At 40.2% G+C, this 22,974-nt stretch overlaps 1 protein-coding gene across 3 annotated transcripts in view; it reads right to left on the bottom strand.

The window, feature by feature from the left end:
• The window catches only part of LOC136884099 (tetratricopeptide repeat protein 27), a 149,767-nt gene that overhangs the window by 73,823 nt on the left and 52,970 nt on the right, over window positions 1-22,974 (bottom strand). For all 3 annotated transcript variants that reach the window (XR_010861303.2, XM_067156130.2, XM_067156131.2), the window contains exon 5: window positions 1,998-2,116. Coding sequence is in view for 2 of the 3 variants with exons in the window: in XM_067156130.2 (XP_067012231.2) it covers window positions 1,998-2,116 (119 nt within the window). In the remaining variant the exon portion in view is untranslated. The remainder of the gene's footprint in view (window positions 1-1,997; window positions 2,117-22,974) is intronic.

Genomic DNA, 22,974 nt, shown 5'->3' with positions numbered 1-22,974 from the left:
ACCACAGAAAACCATCTTCAGGGTTGTCGACAGTGGGGTTCAAACCCTGAATGCAATCTCACAGCTGCGAGAACCTAACCGTATGACGAACTTGCTCGGTATTTTCATTTTCAAAACCGTGGTAAGTTATAGTAGTTCTTCTGACGCAACTGTATGTACTAACAAGTGTTATCTAGTAAACAAGGACCTAACCCAGGCCTTTCCAACTCGAGCACTTAGTGCTGGGGCACACCAGCGCTGCACTCAGCAGCACCGTTCCCCTCCTTCCCCACATAGTCCACACAGTACATTGTGTTTTACATGAAGAACAATCATGTGCAAGAAACTTTTGCAACTTTAAATCTGTAATGGATACTGTGTCAAAATGTGTAAATTTCTTCAGAAAGAAGGGCTTGAACCATCGGCAGTTCTAAGAATTTTTAAAAGATCTCGAGGCAGAATGTAGCGACATTCCCTTTTATTGTATTGTGTGCTGGTTAAGTTGCGCGAAAGTGCTAGCAAACTTCTTTGCAATAATTGAAGAAATTGCTCTGTTCATGGAGATGAAAGGTTCTCCACAACCAATGTTGCGGAATAAACACTAGGTAGCTGACCTCACTTCCTTGGCGTCTTATTAGAATGATTTAAATATTTCATTGCAAGGGAGAAACGAATCGATTAGCACCATGTGCGATAGAATTAAGGCTTTCAATATGCAGAGTTTGTTATTAAAAAGTCAGCTTGAAGCCGGAAATTTTGACAATTTTACTTTATTAAAATCATTGCATTTGTCTACTTACGGAAATCTTGGAGACTATCAAACGTTGTTACAGACTTTGTACAATTAATTCAATGCCCGATTCAAAGAAATGAATGATATGGCACCTCAACTTGAAATATTTGGACTCCATTTGCAGCGCGTGCTGAAAAACCACCATCTTATTTCCAAATAGAGCTGATAAAACTACAGTTCAACGCAATCCTAAAGGACAGGTACTACCAATACAGCGGTGGTTTAATTTCCTTTTACAAAGGTGGTCATCCACAACAATTTTCCAGACTTCATGCACTTACCTTAAAGTTTACGTCGATGTTCGGTGCAACTTATGCATGCGAACAGATGTTTTCTATTCTAAATTTAAATAAATGTAGAACTAGGACTTCTGTCTGATGTCTTAGAGACTGTACTTAGAATTTCTACTGTCAAATCGATTGTACGCAATATTGGTAAATTAGTTGCCGCAAAACGATGTCAAGAATAGACTTAAACGCTAAATGTACATGAAGGCAAACACAATGTACGTACAGAATAAATTGTTCACGTGTTCACAGAATTGTCATAAATAATATTGTTTTCATAAGGTGCGCGCTGACTTGACGACCTGTGGTTCTGCCTCTGCCACAAACCCCTCCTTCCCCCACCATGTCACCGGTGCTACAGCACAGCGCCAGGGCTGCTGCCGGGGCCAGCCGGGGCTGTGGAAGCACCTCAGTTGGAATCGTTTGACCTAACCACTCACTATTAGTAATTTGTAACAAACAATTACCAAACTGTCACTATCAATAATATTCTCACACTGACAGTTATAAATATTCAGGCCGCTGCATGACCTAAGCAAAACCTAACCTAGCCCTGTCACTAACGATGCCTTCTTGTAAACCAAAACCTAATCAGTCACTGTAAGTCATTAGAGAAACATGCAGACCCCCAGAAGGCATCATGGCTAACAGAAATATTTTTCCACAGTGCAGTCACTGCACTATGCATTCATTAGCCTATATTGGCAGCCATGTAAAACCATCCACTATCAGTATGACAGGCAGAGAACAACACAGTGAGGATGAAGAGAGCAGTATGATGTCAATATTCAGATGTTTTACAACTAAGCAGGATTGACTTGTTATAGCCTTAAATTCTATGCAACTAATCCATCACACAAAGTTATTCGACAAGAATCAAAAGTTAGTTTTGAGAATTTAATTCCAACTAAACTACTGCAACCATTGTTCAAACTCACCCTGGGTAGATTACATGTCTGATGCCAATTGATCTGTTCCACCGTTTCATCCACATCGACTTTTAGGGTTAGCTGGGCAAGGTCTTGTTGTTGGAAGCGAGTTCTACGACCAAGAGCCCCTGGAAAAGAAAATCTCACTGATAATTTACAGTATTTATTTTTTTGTTGCTGAAGTGGAAGCCATTTTCCTTTTAGTTTTGACTTAGTTAATATGTTAATATGTGTCCGGCTCCATAATGGCTAGCATGCTGGCCTTGTCGCAGGGGTCCCGGGTTCGATTCCCGGCAGGGTCAGAAATATTAACCATCACTGGTTAATTCCGCTGACACAGGGGCTGGGTGTATGTGTCGTCTGTATAATCATTTCCTCCTCATCACGACGTGCAGGTCACCTACCGCGTCAAATCAAAAGACCTGCACCTGGCTAGCCGAACATGTCCTCGGACACTCCCAGCACTAAAGCCATAAGCCATTTCATTATTTTTTTTAAGTTAATACGTAACTTTGAAATTTTCCAGTCTGTCAAAACTAATACTGTACAAGATTAATGAAACTAGACATACATGAGAAATCAAACATTTCATTAATGGACAAATTCAAAGTTATATATGATAAAAATCTGTAAAGACAGATGCCTATAACTAAATCTAATCGTTAAAAGAACAACATTTAAACCTACTTAACCTAATTTCAGCTAAATGCCAGGCCAGATGATTAACAAGCAAGAAGGTATACAAAGATACCAGCCGGCAAGGCCTACCTCGCACCTTCAGAATGAAAATCAGAATAGAGAGAAAACGTCATTTAATAATTTATACCTCATATTCAATGGTTAATATTTCCACTAATCATCATCATCATCATCATCATCATCATCATCACTGATTCTCCATTCCAGTAGGCTGGGTGTAGGAATGCACAAGTTGCCTCCATGAACTTCTATCTTGCCACTATTTCTCTTCCAGCATCATGTCCTATTCTAGGCTCTTCCTGACACCAGATCTTATTCTATCAATTTCATGTAGCCATGTCTAGATTTGCCTCGCAGCCTTTTTTTTTTTCATTAATATGTCTTGCGAATTAGGCCTTGAGTATTCTTACTAATTCCATCTCATCATATGGCCAAACCATTTCAGCCATGTTTCTTCTAGAATATCAAGCATGCACACTGTTGTAGCACTAGCTGGAGACAATCCAATCCATGTCTAATTGTGTCTCACCTGGTTTTCTGCATAATCAACCAAAGGAACTTCCTTTTCACTGCTTTAGTCAACTGTTGTCCGTACTGGTCAGCGTTGCAGTCTACAGGCTACAGGTCATAACAGGTAGCAAGTAGGTGTTATGAAGCCAAACTTTGCTCTCAGGGGAAGTTTTGGTCCAATATACAGTGAGTTTCTCTCATCGGTTGGCCGACAGGCGTGCCCAGCTTATCTGCCTCCCGTTGACTCATCACTTCCCATTACACAGTGCAGTGACAGCACGGAAATGCCCGCATTTTGCAGTTCAGGTCCGTGCTTAGAACGTGTGTTGATCTGTTGCTCCAACTTTTCTCAAGTTGTAAACTGTTACTTCAGGGTATAATTCTCACAATGCCTCCACATGTGCACACGGTAGAGGAAAGGGTATTTATGTATGATAATTATGTGAAAACAAAGTCTTGCGGGAAGTCGTTAGGTGATTTGTAATACAATTTCCAGGTGTACGCCCTCCACATAGAGAGACCATGCGGAAACTAGTAAACGAATAGGGAACATGCATAATTTTCAAAAATATTTTTTTTGAAAAGTACACCAATGAAATAGTACGTAAACGTATTACAATGTGGTAAGTTGCCTTGTCTTCTACCATTTAAAAAATGTTCAAAAGTGCCTTTCCGCAAGGCGAGTGAAACAGCCTCTGAAGTAAGCGGCGCGCTGTGACGTCACGATCCGGTACCGCATGCAGCTCTACCAGCCATTGTGCATCAGCCGATTGTTTATTATTTTTGATCACAAATAACTTCAAAGTGACAGAAGAAATGTTCAAAAACAGCACAGTCAGACAATCTATCATGTGTAGATGTCATCATTCTTGAAAATAGTGACTTTTGTGGCCGCAGAAATTCGCAGATAAAAAGCAAGTTTATAAGTGACATCTTTTATATACATGCAATGTACTGTAACTCATTGTATTAGAATAACAACGAACCTGGATAGAAATCACATCACTTTCAACATTTCCTTCTAGACTGATTCCCATATTAAAGAATACCATTACATTTTCAGGCTTTCAGCATTAGTAAAGTAAGAAATCGGATTTCAGCACTAACATAATCATATAAGTAGCATTATAGTACTAGTCCGCCTCTGTGGTGTAGTGGTTAATGTGATTAACTGCCACCCCCGGAGGCCCAGTTTCGATTCCCGGCTCTGCCATGAAAGTTGAAGGTGGAACGGGGTCTACTCAGCCTCGGGAGGTCAAATGAGTAGAGGGGTTCCGAATCCCACCTCAGCCATCCTCGAAATGGTTTCTCGTATTTTCCCACTTTGCCTCCAGGTACCTAAGGCCACGGCCGTTTCCTTCCCTCTTCCTTGTCTATCCCTTCCGATCTACCCATCCTCCAACAACGCCCCTCTTAAGCATAGCAGGTGAGGCCACCTGGGCGAGGTAATGGCCCTCCTCACCAGTTGTATCATCATACCCAAAGTCTCACGCTCCAGGACACTGCCCTTGAAGCAGTCGAGGTGAAATCCCTCGTTGAGTGCGAGGGAAAAACCAAACCTGAAGGATAAACTGATTAAGAAAGAAAGAAGGAAAGAAAGAAAGAAAGAAAAATCATAGCACTATAGGTCTATAATCTATCATTCCAGAAAATATATATATATATATATTTATGAAACATTAAATATCTTGGTGGAGGGAAAAACTTAAACATGATAAAGATAAATATGACTTCATCTAGTTTTCACAAGTCGGGCTCAGTGGTTCAGACAGTTGAGGTGCTGGCCTTCTGACCCCAACTTGGCAGGTTCGATCCTGGTTCAGACGGTTGAGGTGCTGGCCTTCTGACCCCAACTTGGCAGGTTCGATCCTGTTTCAGTCCGGTGGTAGTTGAAGGTGCTCAAATACGTCAGCCTCGTATCGGTAGATTTACTGGCATGTAAAAGAACTCCTGCAGGACTAAATTCCTGCACATCGGCGTCTTCGAAAACCGTAGTTAGCGGGCATAAAGCCAATAACATTAATTACATTTGGCTTTTAACAAGCTGAGCATATCACGCAAGAAAAGTGTCTTGGTGACATTTTAGCCATTCAATACAGGAATGTCTTTGGGTACTGTGACTTTTTTTTTTGTTTGTTTGTTGCTATTTGCTTTACATCGCACCGTCACAGATAGGTCTTATGGCGACGATGGGACAGGAAAGGCCTAGGAATGGGAAGGAAGCGGCCGTGGCCTTAATTAGGTACAGCCCCAGCATTTGCCTGGTGTGAAAATGGGAAACCATGGAAAACCATCTTCAGGGTTGCAGACAGTGGGGTTCGAACCCACTATCTCCCGGATGCGAGCTCACAGCTGCGTGCTCCTAACCGCACGGCCAACTCACCCGATATTTTTACCCTTCGGTTTATTGACTTGGCTTGTATAACCTAAAACTTAGGCTAAGTTGGATAATATTTTAAACACCAACATCACTATTTTCACCTGCGTGCAATTATGTTATTTATTTCACTAATATTATGATAATTATTATAATAGAGCATTGTTAACTTATAAGACTCCAACAGACAAGCATTAGTTTTGTGTAGAGATATACATTTGTTAAATTCACGTTGTTTTCTTTCATGGCGTACACGCCTATTTTTTGTTATATTATAGAGTATTTAGCTATAGCCTAAATTTCTTTACAAATATAAGCTCTTCAATAAAGACATAACTGTTGCATGCCAAGATAAACTGGTATAATTAGAGCTGTCAATATGGTTCATAATCCCTTTGATTTATTACCTTGACATGGATCACCCAAAACGTAGGTTAGGTTTGGAGAATACTTCAATAATCAGCATTAATTAATGCACTGTTTATTACTTTCATATTCCAAGATGTAATAATAATACGTTTATTGCAGCCAATGGCCATAGAGAAACTTACAAACTGTACAAAGTAGATTACTATAAATTACAATTTCATCAAATAATTCTCAGTCTGCACAGTATTAACTCTCTTCCGAGCAGAATTTCTTAAGCGACATACGCCGGTTCTCACAAAATTGCACGTGGTATCGATCGCATAGCTTGCCTCACAATGAACAACTACAATCTTCACATGGTTCATGGAATCGATCCGTGCAACAGACTTTGAAGTGAAAGCCGTGGATCGCGAACCTTGTCACGAGGCGCCTTAGCTCGTAGTTTGCTTCCTTCCAGTCATTTGTCGTCATCGCGTCTGTGCTGTAGAACTCAATCCAGATGTCTTTCTTTTTCCTCTGGTGTTCGGAGACTATTTCTTCGTAAGCTGGTGTGGATGGCAGTCCAAGCTATAGGCGGAGATCTTCCAAAAGCATCGTTTCGCTGCACAACTCGTAGATCAATCTGGATGGGGAAAACTTGGAGACGCTGAGGACTCGCTTCATATACGTGGCCTTAACATTTTCGATGTCCTTCAAGTTCGCTTTTGTAAGGCATTCCCAGATTAACTGTAACCCATACGTAGCTACGGTATGATCTTAAATTTAAATAGTTCCATCGCTGTTCGGAGTGAAATCTTCCTGATATGTCTGATATCATTTATTGCAATCAGAGATGCGGCCACTCTATCTCTGACATGTGCAGAAAATGTTCTCCCCTGTGCCTGAAGAGTTATTCCCAGATATTTGAATCTGTTCACATTGCTTAATGGTTGCTGGCCCAAGTATATTACGTCCTCTGCTGCTTGCCGTCCTCCTTTCTTGAAGGTCATTTTCACCGCCTTCAGCCTGTTGAGTTGTAGATCGTTGTCATTCGCCCAGTCAACTAGGTGATCGAATGCTTTTTGTAGCGAAGTGATCGATGTTAAAACCAGGGCAGTATCATCCGCGTACAGGTATATCTTTACGTCTTCTATCTTTGTTGCCTGCACCACGTTGTATGTAGCAATGTTGAATAGGAGGGGGCTAATTGGGTCACCCTGTAAGACTCCCGTCGTCTGGTCGATTGGGTTAGAGGTAATAAGTGCATTGTCCACTTCAATATAGTTCCTCAAAAGTATATTTTTCACCAGAATCGTATAGCTTCTCCTACGAGCTGCACGAGTTTCATCATTAGCTTCGTTCTGTCGATAGTGTCGAATGCCTTGGTATAATCAACGAAGATAACGTGCAGTTTCCCTTTTGGATGTCGAAGGGCCTCATTTATGTCGTTCTGTAGACATTCTACTGCTTGGATTGTCGATCGACATTTCCTAAAACCGAACTGTTCCTCTGGGATACACTTGTCCACTCTTGCTGTCAGTTTCAAGGTCAGAAGTTTCGCCAGGGCTTTATATAATGTACATTCTAGCGATATACCTCTGTAGGAATCAGGATTACTCTGATCTCCTCTACGCTTATACAGTGTTTTAACCCTCGAAATCCTCCACTTGTCCGGAATTCTCCCCTGCTGGAGACATTCATTGAACAGCACAGTCCATGCCTTTGCTAATATTTGAGCTGAACTCTGCAGGTACTCACTAAAAATCAAATCATGTCCACAGGCTTTATTGGGTTTCAGTGTTGCAATTACTTCTACTATCTCTTCTTGAGTGAATGACTCAGTGCTTCTCACATTTCCTTGGCCAACAGTAGCATTGCAAGGTCTAGTGTCTTTAGACTGTAACACTTTACTGAAGTGGTCGTGCCAGATCTCCATTGGAATGTCTCTCGGGAAGGTTGGATTCCTCGGCTTTAAGACCTTGAAGGGGTTCTTCTTAGCTTCTTCTATAAGCTTCTCCACTGTTTCCTCAGAATATTTCCTTTTTGTTTCTCTGATCAGCGCTTTGTAGCTCAGTCTTTTCCTGGAGTATTCGTGCAGGGAGGCTTCACAGGGTGACATTAACGCAGCGTGCAGCGATTGAATCGTTTTTTTTTCTGGACTGGTAACAGGCTGCGTTGAACCAGGGCTTGGCTTTCCTCTTAAATGCCGGTGCTACTGTCATTGCGCTGAGTATGATGTCTTCTAGTTCCTGTAGAGCGGTGTCTATGTGTCCGTGCCTTATGAGCTGTATTGCTTCTGTGATCAAAGGGGTGGATTCCTCGATCGTTTGTACATCCAGTGCTCTGGTCCGTTTTATGGTAGGAGATGTGGTAGGAATGCTTTGCTGTACAGTAAAGTTTGTCAATACAGGCAGATGCTTCCTGACGACATTTTTCTGTATTCTTTGCACTACGTTTGTCACTTTCTTCATATTTGAGAATACTAAATCAATCGTGCTACTCCCGTTGTGACAAATGTATGTCTTCTCTGTGTAAGAGTTGATCAGGCTCAGACCTTCTCCTTGAAGGAATCCGAGGACTGCCTCTGACTTAGTATTGAAAATATCGACTCTGCAATTAAGGTCTCCAGCAAGTATAACCAGTTCCTGTTGTCCCACCTTGTTGAGCCCGATGCTAATGATATCTATAATATCTTCATCTCTATACCACGGCTGGAAATACACACCTATGATCCAACACAAACTTGTTTTAAACACTATCATCTCAGGTGTCTTGTATTCCACAGTGAACGGGTGAAATCTCGGCTTCAGCAGGCAGGTGATTCCACCGGATGGCCTACCTTTTAGTCCCTGCAGAGCTAGAACATGGATGTTGTAGAAAACTTCAAAATTCCAGTCCTTCATGAGAAAGGTCTCCGTTAGGATTACAATGTCAGAGTCTTTGAGTTCATCAATTGGGGACATGCTTAGAGCATTCACTGCACCTTCTATATTCCATGTCATTGTTCTGATATTCTCAGTCATAGTTTCCTCCCGAGGATCGGGTCCTTGAATCCTAGTGTCTCTGAAAAAGATATCGTCAGACAACGATACCTCTCGGCCAAAATTGCGGAAGTTCCACCATGTCTTTGGCTTCAAAAGGGACACCCACTTTTAATGCTTTATTCTCGCCCGCTGTGGTCAGCTCTTCACATTCTATCTTCCCTTCAATTCCATTTTCCTTTAGATGTTCAACCAAAGTATCTTTATCGACGGATCGATGTATGCGGCCTACATAAAGCCACGCCATCCTATCTCCAGCTCGGAATTTGCTATTTGTAAGTACTTTGGACCCCGTTATAGTATGCGCTCCCTTGGACTTCCTCCTTCTCCTTTCCTGTACTTCCCACCGAAAGTATCCACTTCATGTTGACTAACGTTTGGTGTATCTATAGTCATATGTTCTGTGTCTGTATTTGTCAGCCTAGAGTCTGTCTCTACCTGTCCTTTACCCTTCTGTACTGAAACCCTGCCTTTCCCCTCGAGCGTTCTCTTTTGAACTTGTTGCGATACCACGGTGGCGTCAGTTTTCATATGAGAGTTGTTTTCTTCCCCTTGGGTTTCCCCAAGATGACTGTTTCCGGTTTTAGGACCGTTAGGACCAATTGGGGGACTGGGAGCCTTCTCCTTATTCGGGCGCTTAACATAGAGTGAAAATTCTTGGCATAGTGTTGATTTTATCTCCTCCCTTAGTAGGGCAATCACGTTGTTTTAAATTTCGCATAAAACTGTCCCCGTAAATGTCTTAAGCTTTTCCAGCATATGATCTTCCATATCTGAACACTTCAACCTTTTTGCTCTGCAGCCGGAACATTCCAAGATGTAAATGAAACATTTAATTAAAGCATCATACATTAAAATTCAAAGTTTTACCACTAGAACAGCGGACATGGAAAAGTGATTGAAAATTCAAACAAATTCAACTTACGTTAAATTGATCTTTAAAAAAATAAACTGTAGACTTTTCCGATGTATCACCAGCATTTCTCTGGCTCACAAAAATCCATTCTTCCCTAGTTTTAGCGTTTTTGGAACATTTATGAACAATTTATTTGGGATGTTATGCGATGTGCTATCACATCGGAACTATACACCATTTTTAAGTTTTCTGCCTCACTGTCTGCGCAGGATTCACTTTAAGTCTAAAATATACCATTCAGATTATTATCCAATGTATAGACTTCAAATTTAACTATACCAGACACTAACATAAAGTAGAAATACGCTAAGTGTATCCTGCTTCTCACAGCACACTATGTGTTATTTCATCTGCTAATTCAGTCAACCTGTACGATGACATCAGACCAATGAGATCGCGTACTTGCGTGATGTGACATTTTCGTACTTTAATTTAGATTTTTATCATGTTTGGAGTTATTATATGTACATTCTGATCACATTTTTGAATTCTGCATGAAATTTTGAATCAGATTAGCATATTTTTAATTAAAACCCTGGATCATGCATGTTCCCTATTGAGAGGAATTGGTTCTTTACTCGATAAGAAGCAAAGTATTAAAAAGCGTGTACTTCACTAGGAAAAAGTCAATGAAATCACAGATAGGTAAGAACATACGCCTACAAAATCCCTAAGACGACTTTGACAAGAAGCCGGGGTTACGAAGAGCTCAGCATGGCAGGCTACGAAAATGCTAGAACTGAAACCATACAAGGTAACTGTAGTACACGAACTGCATCCACATGACCATGATAAGCGGGTACGTTTTTGTAACAGGATGTTGTAAAACGTTCATGATGAAATAATTGATCCACGCATATTTTTTCTCTGGCGAAGTAGGGTTCCATTTACGTGAGTATGTTTCAACGCAGAATAACAGATATTACAGTACAGAAAACCTCCACAGCAAATACGAAATTCCTCTACATGACAAACGGATCAGAGTATGGTGCGCAGTGAACGGATACAGAATTATAGGATGTATCATTTTTCCCTGCACAATTAATGCACAAAGATAAAGGGATAATATACTCAAACCATTTTTTGATTAACTAACTGACACCGACTGTCGAAATTGATATTTCCAATACTAATATACTGTAGTTTGTCCATCATTGGACATTATAAATTTTCCAGCTAACTCATTCCTGTTTGCCAGTGTTTCGTCCCAGTGTGGTAAGTTGGGCTTGTCAGTTGGTAAACAGGAATGGTTAGGTGGAAAATTTATAATGTCCAATAACGGACCAACTATATTGGTATTATAAATGTACTCATTCGGGACAAATATTTCAAGTTCCCTATGGGGATCAACATTTGTATCATGGATATTTTCAGCAAGACTCTGCCACCACGCATACAGCTAAAGACACATTACACTTAATTGAAGAAATTTTCGAATACCGTGTTATTAGTACGGACTTATGGTCATCACAGTCCTCAGATTTAACTGTTTGTGCCTTTTATTTATGGGAGAGCTTAAAAAATACAGTGCATGCAAGAAACCCTCACTGTTGGATGAACTGAAAGAACATATCCGGAGAGAAACAGCCTCAATTACTGAAGAAGAACTTATGCGTGTGAATCGGAGTTTCCTAAGACAATGCCAGAAAGGTGTGGATGCAGTAGAACATTTCCAACATCTCCTATCATAAGGTATGAGCTTATTTTTTAATTCCTAATCACTAAGTTTCTTCATTCTTATTTTTAAAATTTTAAATGTTATCTCATGTCATGCATAGATAAATTGAGTGAAGTGCTGTCCTTGTTGCTATGCCGCGGAGCGGGGAGGGATGAGTCAATGGGAGGCAGATAAGCCGGGCACGCCAGCCGGCCAACCAATGAAAGAAACTCACTATAGGTGAGAAACAGAACTGTAGAAGTTTACAGTCCCTTTAAATCTGCTGCTAATTTAATATGTAACTCTGTTGTTAGCTGACAGAATATTTTTGTGCTATTTGAAGTGCTAAACAATTTAAGTTTCATGCTGGTCAAGTTTCTGGATGACTGCTTCATATCTTAATGCTTTCAATGTTTGTTAAGGTAGCAGGTCGGGACCCTCTTCGGAGGCAGCACTACCCAGGAAGTGGAGCCCCTGCCTATGTGAGTCCCAGAGCACACTGACCCGGTGTGTAACATCTGGTATGGGTCCCAGCTCAGGGTTACGAGTGAAGACCTCAACAGCATCTATGGCATAGAAGGTGGACTTCGGTACGGTGGAGATGGCTGAAGAGCCAAACCCGTAGTGTCTGTACTCCAGAAGAGCGGCAACGAAAGGCGCCTGTCTATATGTTAGGGCCGGCCTAATTTTGAACCTGGCAGTAGGAATAAAATGCCTTTGGGTGTGGCAAGCCCATCGTAACAACAGCCTATATGGACAAAGCAGATATGGTGCCTCGGAAAAGGTTAGGGCATCCCCTGCTAAAAATGATGCGCAGCTCTTCAGGTGCTGGGGGAACTGTGAGAAATGGGCAACTAGCACCAAACTACACCAGGATTGCGACACTGACGGGAAAGACAGAAGAACTGGTTGACTTCATGATAGAAAAAGATATAGCCATACTTGGACTGTGTGAGACCAAGAAGAGGGGTACGGGGGAGAGTCCTCTGAGAGAAGTATACAGGCTGTATTACAGTGGAGGACCTGAAGCAAAAAATGGAGTGGCCATCATACTTACAAAAGAAATCAAAGAATATGTGGAATATACAAAATGCATCAGCGATAGGATGATGGTGATGAGACTCCAGTTTGAAAATGGCACGAAAGATCTATTTCAGTTGTATGCCCCAAAAACAGGTTGCATAGATGAACATCTGGAGGACTTCTTAGAGGAGGTGACAAGACAGATAGAAGATAAGGAAGTGCTGTTGATGGGAGATCTAAATGCACAAGTTGGAATGGAAAGACAAGGAAAAGAAGACATTGTAGGGTCCTTTGGATATGGAAATGTAAATCCAGAAGGTGAGTTGTTGGTGGATTTTCGTATGAGGTACCAAATGATTGTTGGAAACACCTGGTTTAGGAAGAACAGTCAGAAGATTACAAGGTATGGCTGGGGAAAGAACACCAGAAGAACCTTTTAGATGTTACAGCCATGCCTGAAGAAGCCTTTGGTGGAAATCACAGAGTTGTGATAGGAAAATTGAAAGTGGGAAAGATTGAAAAATCCCAATTAAGAAGAGAGAAAAGAATTAAAGTATGGAAGTTGAAGGAGAAAAGCATACAAGAAGAATTTCAAAGGGAAATAATACCCTTGGTACCCAGGACAGAGGTGGGGAATGTTGAAGAGGAATGGAAAAGATTTAAGGAAGCACTGGTTGGATTTGCAGAAAAGGTGTGTGGTAGAACATCAGGAAATGTGAAAGACAAAGAAACACACTGGTGGAATGATAGGGTAAAGATTAAAGTGAAGGAAAAGAAAATGGCATGGAAAACATCTAAGACTGAAGAAAGTAGAAGAAAATATATGGAGGCAAAGAATTTGGCCAAGAAAGTAGTGGAGGAAGAAAAGAGGAAAAGCTGGGCCTTATTCACACAGAAATTGAGAGATGATACACAGGGCAGCAAGAAATTACTGTATGGTATCTTAAGAAACAAAAAGAGAGATCAAGTAAACAGCAGATTTGTGAAGGATGAAGGTGGCATAATTTTAACAAAGCCAGAAGAAATAAGAAATAGATGGAGAGAGTATTTTCAGAAGTTGCTGAACATAAGAACTGATGACAGTCATTCAATGGATGACCAGGAAAGGCAATTAGTTGATGAAGAAATGGATAAAGAAAATACACTGAATGAAATGAAATGGCAGTAAGAAAGATGAAGAAGGGAAAAACTGCTGGAATAGATGAAATTTCAGTGGAGATGATAAAGGCAGCTGGAGCTGTAGTGAACATATCTGGTTCTCAGGATTGTCTGGGAGAATAAGGAGGCCCCTGAGGATTGGGTACTGGAAAGTAGGAAAAGGTTGAGAATCAGATACAGTAAAATCAGTTTGGTTTCAGAACTGGAAGGTCAACAATAGAGCCCAATTTCATTATGAGACAACTAATGGAAAAGCAATGGGAGTATGGGAATGATATGGTGATGACATTCACTGACAGTGAAAAGACATATGACAGTGTCCCCAGGACTAAAGTTTGGGACAGTCTGGTGCAAAAAGGAATTGGACAGGGATTAATAAAAATGATCATGGCACAAGGAATGTTGTAGTTGCATGCAAACACAAGTTGGCAGGACAAATTGGTTCAAAATAACTAGTGGGCTGAGACAGGGAAGTGTTCTGTTACCAATCCAGTTTACAATAGTAATGGATGACATCATGAGAACAGCAAAAGCAGCATATGGAGGAAGAGAAATGAACATGTTATTTGCAGACGATATTGTGATAATAAAGGCAACAGTTCACCTTGGCAAAGAGAAGCTGACATTGGTGCAAGTGTATGCGCCTCAGACAGGTTGCAATCAAGATGAAAAGAACAAGTTTCTCAAAGACCTAGAAGAGATCATCAGTGAAGAGAGGGCAATTATCATCGGGGACCTCAATGCAGAGCTCAGGACAGGCAGGAATGGCTATGAGAAGGTGATGGGACCACATAGATATGAGAGAAGGAATTCAGAAGGCGAACATCTCCTATAGACATCTGCATAAGAAACTGTTTGGTAGTAAAAAAACAGTTGGCTCAACAAAAGAGCCAGTCACAAGATTACCCATTATAGCTGGGATGGAAAGAGCAAGACGGTCATTGACTATGTCATTACAGATAAAGAAAGAAGTAGACTTGTGACTGATGTCAAGGTGATTCCAAGTGAGAACCTCAATAGCGACCACCAGTTATTAGTAGCAGATCTGAAAGACATTAATGTACAAAAGATAACAACCAGGAAATTACCTAAGATTAAGGTGTGGGAACTATAACAGATTGGAAAAAGGACAGACTATCAGGACCGTATAAGAGGACAACTGCCTACGGAAGAAGTGGAGAGGGGTGAGGTAGAGAGGACAAGACTTAAAAACACCTTGATAAAAGAAGCAACAGAGGTTTGCAGGAAGACAACTCGGCCAACTTGCCCAGTAGACAAGAAATTGAGAATTAAAAGACTAGTAGGAGAGGAGAAGATAAAGTGCTGGGAGAAATTTACTCAAAAACTGAAGGAAGACAGCAGAGACAATAGTTGAAACCATGAAAGCAATTGAGGATCCTAATGGAAAACTGGCCAGGAAAGAAGAGGACATCAGAGAGGTTCTGAGGAACCATTTTGGTCACCTATTGAACAGGACAGAAGCAGATCAGAGAACAAAAGAACCAGCTGTTGAAACCTGCACAGAGGTACCTCCCAACAAATGGGCAGAAACAGAAGCTGCCCTTAAGAAGATGCCACAAGGAAAATCCCCAGGAATCGAAGTCAGCACGGACATAATTAAAGCAGCAGGAGTCCAGGGTTTACAATGGCTACACAGAGTGCTCAATGCAGTTTGGGAAGATGGCAAGATACCTACTGATTGGAGCAAGGGTGTCATTATCCCCTTTAAGATAGGAAATCGCCAAAAATGCTCCAACTACCGGGGAATAACACTCCTTTCTCATGGGCTTAAGATTCTTGAGAAAATCTTAGAGAGCAGATTGCAAGTCATCTTTGAGCCACAGTTTGAAGAGGAACAGTATGGCTTCAGGCCTAACAGGTCCACAACAGACCTATTCTTTAGTGTCCGTATGTTAATGGAAAAATATTGAGAAAAAGGCAAAGATCTATTTATAGTTTTCCTTGACATTGAGAAAGCATATGACAGCATTGCAAGAGAGAAGATATGGGAATGCCTGAGAAAAAGGAATGTGCCACAGGGACTGGTGAGGAAAGTTCAGATGCTGTATGAGAACTGTACCAGCTATGTGCGATTGGGTGACGGACATTCATCCTGGTTCAAGACCGAAAGTGGAGTCCAGCAAGGCAGTGCACTATCCCCATTATTGTTTATCACCATCATGGATGACATAATGAAGAACATCAAGAAAATCTCTGGTGAACTAAATGCAATGGCCTTTGCTGATGATGTTATGATCTGGGGAGAAACTGAGGAACAAGTACAGTTGAGACTCAATGAATGGAAGGTTAAGTTCCAGGAGTTCAATCTCAAGATAAGCGAACTCAAAACAGTAGTGATGGTAATAAACAGAGAGGGACGACCAGCGAACATCATGCAGGGAAACCATCCACTAGAAAGTGTGGAAAGCTTTACATACCTCAGCAGTGTAATATCTGGAGATACACTAGCCACAAAGGAGGTGGCAAATAGAGTGCAGAAGAGCTCTTACTTTTACCAGCAAGTACGAACACTCCTCTGGGATCCCAAAGTACCAACAAAATCAAAGCAGGTGATGTTCAATCAGTACTTCATACCAATCTTAACCTATGGTATTGAAACCTGCACCCTCACTAAGAAAGACTCATCGAGGCTGCAGGCATCCGAGATGAAGCTCCTTAGGTCCACAATTCAAAAAACCAAACTGGACAAGTTGAGGAATGATGTGGTTAGGAAGGAAGCTGGGATTGTTACTTCATTGCAAGCAATCAACTTCATTTTCCGTATCAAAATTTAATCACTAAGTTTTACAATATTTAAAATTCCTCCACCGTTTTGATACATTTTTTGCCTTTTGGCAAATTTTTTATTTGTCAACAGTACATGTTTCGTTCCTTATTTAGGAACATCCTCAGCTGTTATTGTAGCTTAGGTGAATTGCTAAGATTTTAAACACGTTAATTTGCAGGTACATTGATTCACTTAAAAACTACTAAAAATACCAATTAAATTAAATGATATTAAAAACACACTAACCCCTACATTGTTTTTAATATCATTTAATTTAATTGGTATTTTGCCAAAAGGCAAAAAAAGTATCAAAACGGTGGAAGAATGTTAAATATTGTAAAACTTAGTGATTGTTACATCATTGTTAGATCGAATCAGCATGTCCAGACTGAGGTGGTTTGGGCATGTAACGAGAATGGAGCCAACAGCATATGTTAACTTGGAGCGACATGTGGCAGGGAAACGGATGGTGGGAAGACCAAAAACCCACTGAATGGACATCTTAAAGATGGACACTGCAGATCAGGGAAGGACGCTGGAGGACATCATTAACAACAGAATGTATCTCAATAAGACAGAATGGAGAAGGCTTGCCAACAGTACCCGGGAAACTGGAACTGTAAAATGATGATGATGATGATGATAATGATGATGATGATGATGATGATGATGATTGTGATTTGAGGAGAAGATGACAGGAAGGTTCAAGAACAGTTGGATGTGGTGAATGGGAAGATCGAAGAATGTGGATTGAAAATAACTGTAGAGAAGAGTAAAACTCTTGTTATGACTACAGGGGAGAAAGAAAGGAAAGGTCAGATTAGACTTTCAGACAAGCCCCTGGAAGTAGTGGAAACATTCAAATACCTGGGGAGTGAATTAATGGAGAATACTTGACTGGATGCTGAGATTAGTAAGAGGATTCAAGCGGAAAGTTGTTTCTATCGTAGGGTAAGAAATATGTTATGGGACAAAGATATGCCAATGGAAGCAAAGGAAACTATGTACAAGATGTATTACATACCCGTAACAACTTACGGAGCAGAAACTTGGACAATGACAAAGAAGGATGAGAGTCGAATATAGGCAGCCGAAATGAAGTTCTTGAGGAGTATGATACAGAAGAGCAGAAGAGACAAAATAATGAATGAGAATATCCGGGAAGAAATTGGAGTGGAAAAAATTAATGATAGAATAGAAAAGAGCCAACTAAGATGGTTTGGGCACATAAAGCGAATGAGTGACGAAAGAATGCCAAGAAAGGTGATGGAAATGCAAATGCAAGGAAGGAGAGGCCGTGGACAACCAGGAATGAGATGGAAGGACACAATCCAACGCAGTATTATAGAAAGAAACCTAGACCGGGACAGTGTTGGAGGAGTGGTGGAAAGACCGAAGAAAGTGGAGAAGAACCATATTTGCCCCTACCCGGTTACAGCAGGATAAAGGGAAATGATGATGATGATGGCCTCAGATGGAAGTTGGTAGAATTCTCAAAATGAACCACAAAAGGTAATGAGGTTATGCAGTAATAAGGAAACATGAAAAACCAATGGCAGTGCAATAATGAGGATACAAAGTACAGTGAGAAGTGAGGAAGTTTGAAAGAAAGAAAGAAAGACAGAAAGAATGAAATCTATATTTATATAAAATAAGAGTTTTGTCTGTACATTGCTCAGAATTTAAAAAGAATGGTATTTCTGTATCAGTCGTGTCCACAGAAACTAACAAGGAAATGCACTTTTTACTTCTCCGTAATTTCTGTCTGTCTGTCTGTCTGTATGTATGTACAGTACACGCATCACCAGAAAACTGCTGAAGAGAATTTAATGAAAATCGGTATGTAAAGTCGAGGGATGAGCCACTACAATCTACGCTATAGATCATTTTATTCTCGCTGAGTGAAATGGTAGTTTAGGGGAAGGCTTAAAATTTAATTCTTAAATATTTATATTATTAGTGGTCCTATCGATAAATATTACAAAACTAGAGTTATATGAAATTAAATTTCCAAACATTTATGTCTTGTACATTTTTACCGTACTGGCTATGAAAACACAGATATTCATGAATATTTTTCTTTGTTGCTAAGTCCAGATCAACGCCTAGCCAGGAGAAAATGGGTGAACAGAATTTAATGAAAATTAGTATAGAGAGTCAGGGAATAAGAAACTACAGTCTAAGCTATAAACAATTTTATTGACCCTGGATGAAGTTGTAGTTTAGGGGAAGGTACCTAAAATTTAATTTTTAAATGCCTATGTTATTGGTCCTATCAAAAAGTACTACATAACAAAAGTTATAGAGAATGCAATTTCCAGTCATTTATGTTTTATTCAGTTTCACCGTACCGACTATGATAAGAGTGGTTTTTCAGAGTCGAAAGAAAATTAAATGTGAAGGCCTACAATACTGAAAGCACATAACATTGATCAACAAGAACATTACACTGAACAATGTTTGGTGTGATGTTCTTTGTCTCTTATGCTGCCACTCAACTCCGATAGATACTGCTGCGTACTGAGTATAACAGCCTGACTGAATATTGGCGGGAGATAGCTGGGGAGTTAGAGAACTATCTTCTTTAGCATGCCATGCCTCTGGTTCATACATTTTCTGATACTGCTGGTACGTAACACACTGGTTCATCATAGTATTCCAGCTATTCGATCCCTACTCTGACATGCTGTTCTAAATGAGCAGTGGGCACACTTAAGGCAGAGGATCACTTAGTAGTAGTAGTAGTAGTAGTAGTAGTAGTAGTAGTAGTAGTAGTAGTAGTATGATCTGGTCTAGAATTACAATTTAGGCCTATTCCAAATTATAGCACCACAATTCACTAAATAACTCAAAATTCAACCCTGAAAAGAGCCATTTCTTAAGAAAAGCTTCTTCCTCTTCGCTTTTATTAAATTCTACATTCTAAATTCTGCCTCCAAGCCAGGTAGATATTTCCGCCGCCAGGGTAGTGAATTGAGATTTTCCGACTCATCGGGTATTCCTAGGAAACAGATTAGTTAAAGGGCATAGATTTTGCCCTGGGACTCTCCACTATTTGACCGCCCCCTCCCCTGCCGAAAAAAGACGAAGTGTTCACGGATCACAGCTGTCTGCAGCTTGGTCATGGCAGCTCTGGAACTTTGGACTGTTAGATCGGCACCGTAGTACTGTTTGTTAAAAGTGAGAAAATGTGTGGCTTTTCATTTGATCGAGTATTTCATATTAAAGCATTGCTCTTAATCATGCAATTCCTACTGACGTCATTGTAATGACCTATGTTCATTTCAGTTGGGAAAACCACTAAGACAGTCTTTCTGAGGATGTAAAAAGGCAGGTGGAGAGTATCTACCATTATAATGGAAACTCCTCAATCTGATTGTGACTGATGGTAGGCAAGCAAGCCTACCATTACAATGAAAATTCCCTAACCCAGTCTTCATATGAGAAAAGACATTTTGTGACTTCCCTGTCGCATTTCTAGGGTAACGTTAAGAGCTATGCAATTTAATACAATCTTGCTCACAACGTGTACACTACCTAACCTAGAATTCTGTATACAATGTAGAATTCCATAGCAAAGCATAGGTACATCAGCTAGTGTGTCTATATAATTATGAATGTACACTGCTGGAGAAGAAACATGCACCATCCTCAAGGACTGTGTTCAGTGGCACCAGCTTATAATATGTTCATATTAAAGGGTTGTTGGGTTCGTGATTCATTTGTCAAGGACATCGGTGATCAGGGCATTTAGCAACAATTCAAAATACTCTTCATAGTAATACATCATGAGGAAATGAATAAGAGCTGTGATGTGACCTGATAGGTGTGGATTATTATTTGTGTGCATTGGACTCAATCAATCAATACTGATCTGCATTTAGGGCAGTCGCCCAGGTGGCAGATTCCCTATCTGTTGCTTTCCTAGCCTTATCCGAAATGATTTCAAAGAAATTGGTAATTTATTGAACATCTCCCTTGGTAAGTTATTCCAATCCCTAACTCCCCTTCCTATAAATGAATATTTGCCCCAGTTTGTCCTCTTGAATTCCAACTTTATCTTCATATTGTGATCTTTCCTACTTTTATAGACGCCATTCAAACCTATTCGTCTACTAATGTCATTCCACGCCATCTCTCCGCTGACAGCTCGGAACATACCACTTAGTCTAGCAGCTCTTCTTCTTTCTCTCAATTCTTCCCAACCCAAACATTGCAACATTTTTGTAACGCTACTCTTTTGTCGGAAATCACCCAGAACAAATCGAGCTGCTTTTCTTTGGATTTTTTCCAGTTCTTGAATCAGGTAATCCTGGTGAGGGTCCCATACACTGGAACCATACTCTAGTTGGGGTCTTACCAGAGACTTATATGCACTCTCCTTTACATCCTTACTACAACCCCTAAACACCCTCATAACCATGTGCAGAGATCGGTACCCTTTATTTACAATCCCATTTATGTGATTACCCCAGTGAAGATCTTTCCTTATATTAACACCTAGATACTTACAATGATCCCCAAAAGGAACTTTCACCCCATCAACGCAGTAATTAAAACTGAGAGGACTTTTCCTATTTGTGAAACTCACAACCTGACTTTTAGCCCCGTTTATCAACATACCATTGCCTGCTGTCCATCTCACAATATTTTCGAGGTCACGTTGCAGTTGCTGACAATCTTGTAACTTATTTATCACTCTATAGAGAATAACATCATCCGCAAAAAGCCTTACCTCCGATTCCACTCCTTTACTCATATCATTTATATATATAAGAAAACATAAAGGTCCGATAACACTGCCCTGAGGAACTCCCCTCTCAACTATTACAGGGTCAGACAAAGCTTCACCTACTCTAACTCTCTGAGATCTATTTTCTAGAAATATAGCAACCCATTCAGTCACTCTTTTGTCTAGTCCAATTGCACTCATTTTTGCCAGTAGTCTCCCATGATCCACCCTATCAAATGCTTTAGACATGTCAATCGCGATACAGTCCATTTGACCTCCAGAATCCAAGATATCTGCTATATCTTGCTGGAATCCTACAAGTTGAGCTTCAGTGGAATAACCTTTTCTAAAACCGAATTGCCTTCTATCGAACCAGTTATTAATTTCACAAACATGTCTAATATAATCAGAAAGAATGCCTTCCAAAAGCTTACATAAAATGCATGTCAAACTTACTGGCCTGTAATTTTCAGCTTTATGTCTATCACCCTTTCCTTTATACACAGGAGCTACTATAGCAACTCTCCATTCATCGTGAGGTTGTGTATTCAAATCTCATGATGGCCATCCTAAAAACGGTTTTCCTCGGTTTCCCATTTTCACCACCAGGCAAATCCTGGGATGGTACCTTAATAAAAAACCGAGGCTAACTTCCTCCCCAATCATATTCATGTTCGTGTCAGTTTAAAGACTTTCTCAACATATTACTGAAGGTTTTATTGACAAAACACCAACATGTTGCATTTAACAAGATGCAAAGACTTCTTATCTAATGATTCTATTATGCCCTTACTATATTTTTAATGGTTCGTGTTTATGACTGAAGATGTCTCAAAAGCGAAACGAAACATGTCACTTTATATTTTAATGTAGCCTTAACAATAAAGACGATTCATAGTATTGTTAAGGTGAAACTTTTGATGTAAGGATTTCACAAGTTAATTCTCTGTACAGTTCTCAACCCTATGCCGAAAGCCTCAGCTGTTCTCTCCGTACATTTGACAATGCCGGGATAAGCTTCTCATGCAATTTCAGATGCTGCTTCCGACTCACACTTGAAGAAATTACACACACGGAACAGTATGTCCCTAGCTTGTTTGTCTAACACTTGGTGTGTTTTCCTTCTGTCACCAATATTTAATATAAATAAAACAAATAATCATAATACTTCTTGTGAACTAAAGAAAGAATAAAACCAACTAAAACCATGTGCACCACGAACTGCATTCATGTAAAGGAAAAGATCAGCTGGTGCTTATTGGCTGACAATCATGTGATGCTTGTTGTCACGGTGCACCTGCCTTCATTCATATTCCTCACTCTAGAACACAACTTTTTTTCTTTTTGCTGTAAGAAAATAAAATTTTGATTTTTTTCTGCGCACTTCTCAGTTGTGTCAGAAACAGAGTTGCCAACAAAGCAGGCAGAAAAATACCAACTTCCAGATTTTTGTATGTCAGGAGCACTGCAGCTCATGATGCAAATAATTATTGCAATTCAACTTTTCACTGCCAGATTTTGAAAAAAATGTGTGAATTATTCGCATTTTTTATGACAATTCATTTCTAATAAGTGGAGAGTCCTCCTTTCGTATGATTAGCATCAATAAGGCTTGTTTTTATCACATGCTTCAGGAATGTCCAAAATGTACATTGAATAACATGGGAATAACACAACAGTAATGTCCATATTATTTCACCAGGTTGCTTTGCTACCAAATTAAAATTAACACGAGTT

This window comes from Anabrus simplex, chromosome 12, assembly GCF_040414725.1.
Source record: "Anabrus simplex isolate iqAnaSimp1 chromosome 12, ASM4041472v1, whole genome shotgun sequence".
Taxonomy (NCBI): domain Eukaryota; kingdom Metazoa; phylum Arthropoda; class Insecta; order Orthoptera; family Tettigoniidae; genus Anabrus; species Anabrus simplex.
The sequence above is the reverse complement of the archived record's forward strand: the minus strand, read 5'-3'. Positions and strand labels throughout refer to the sequence as shown.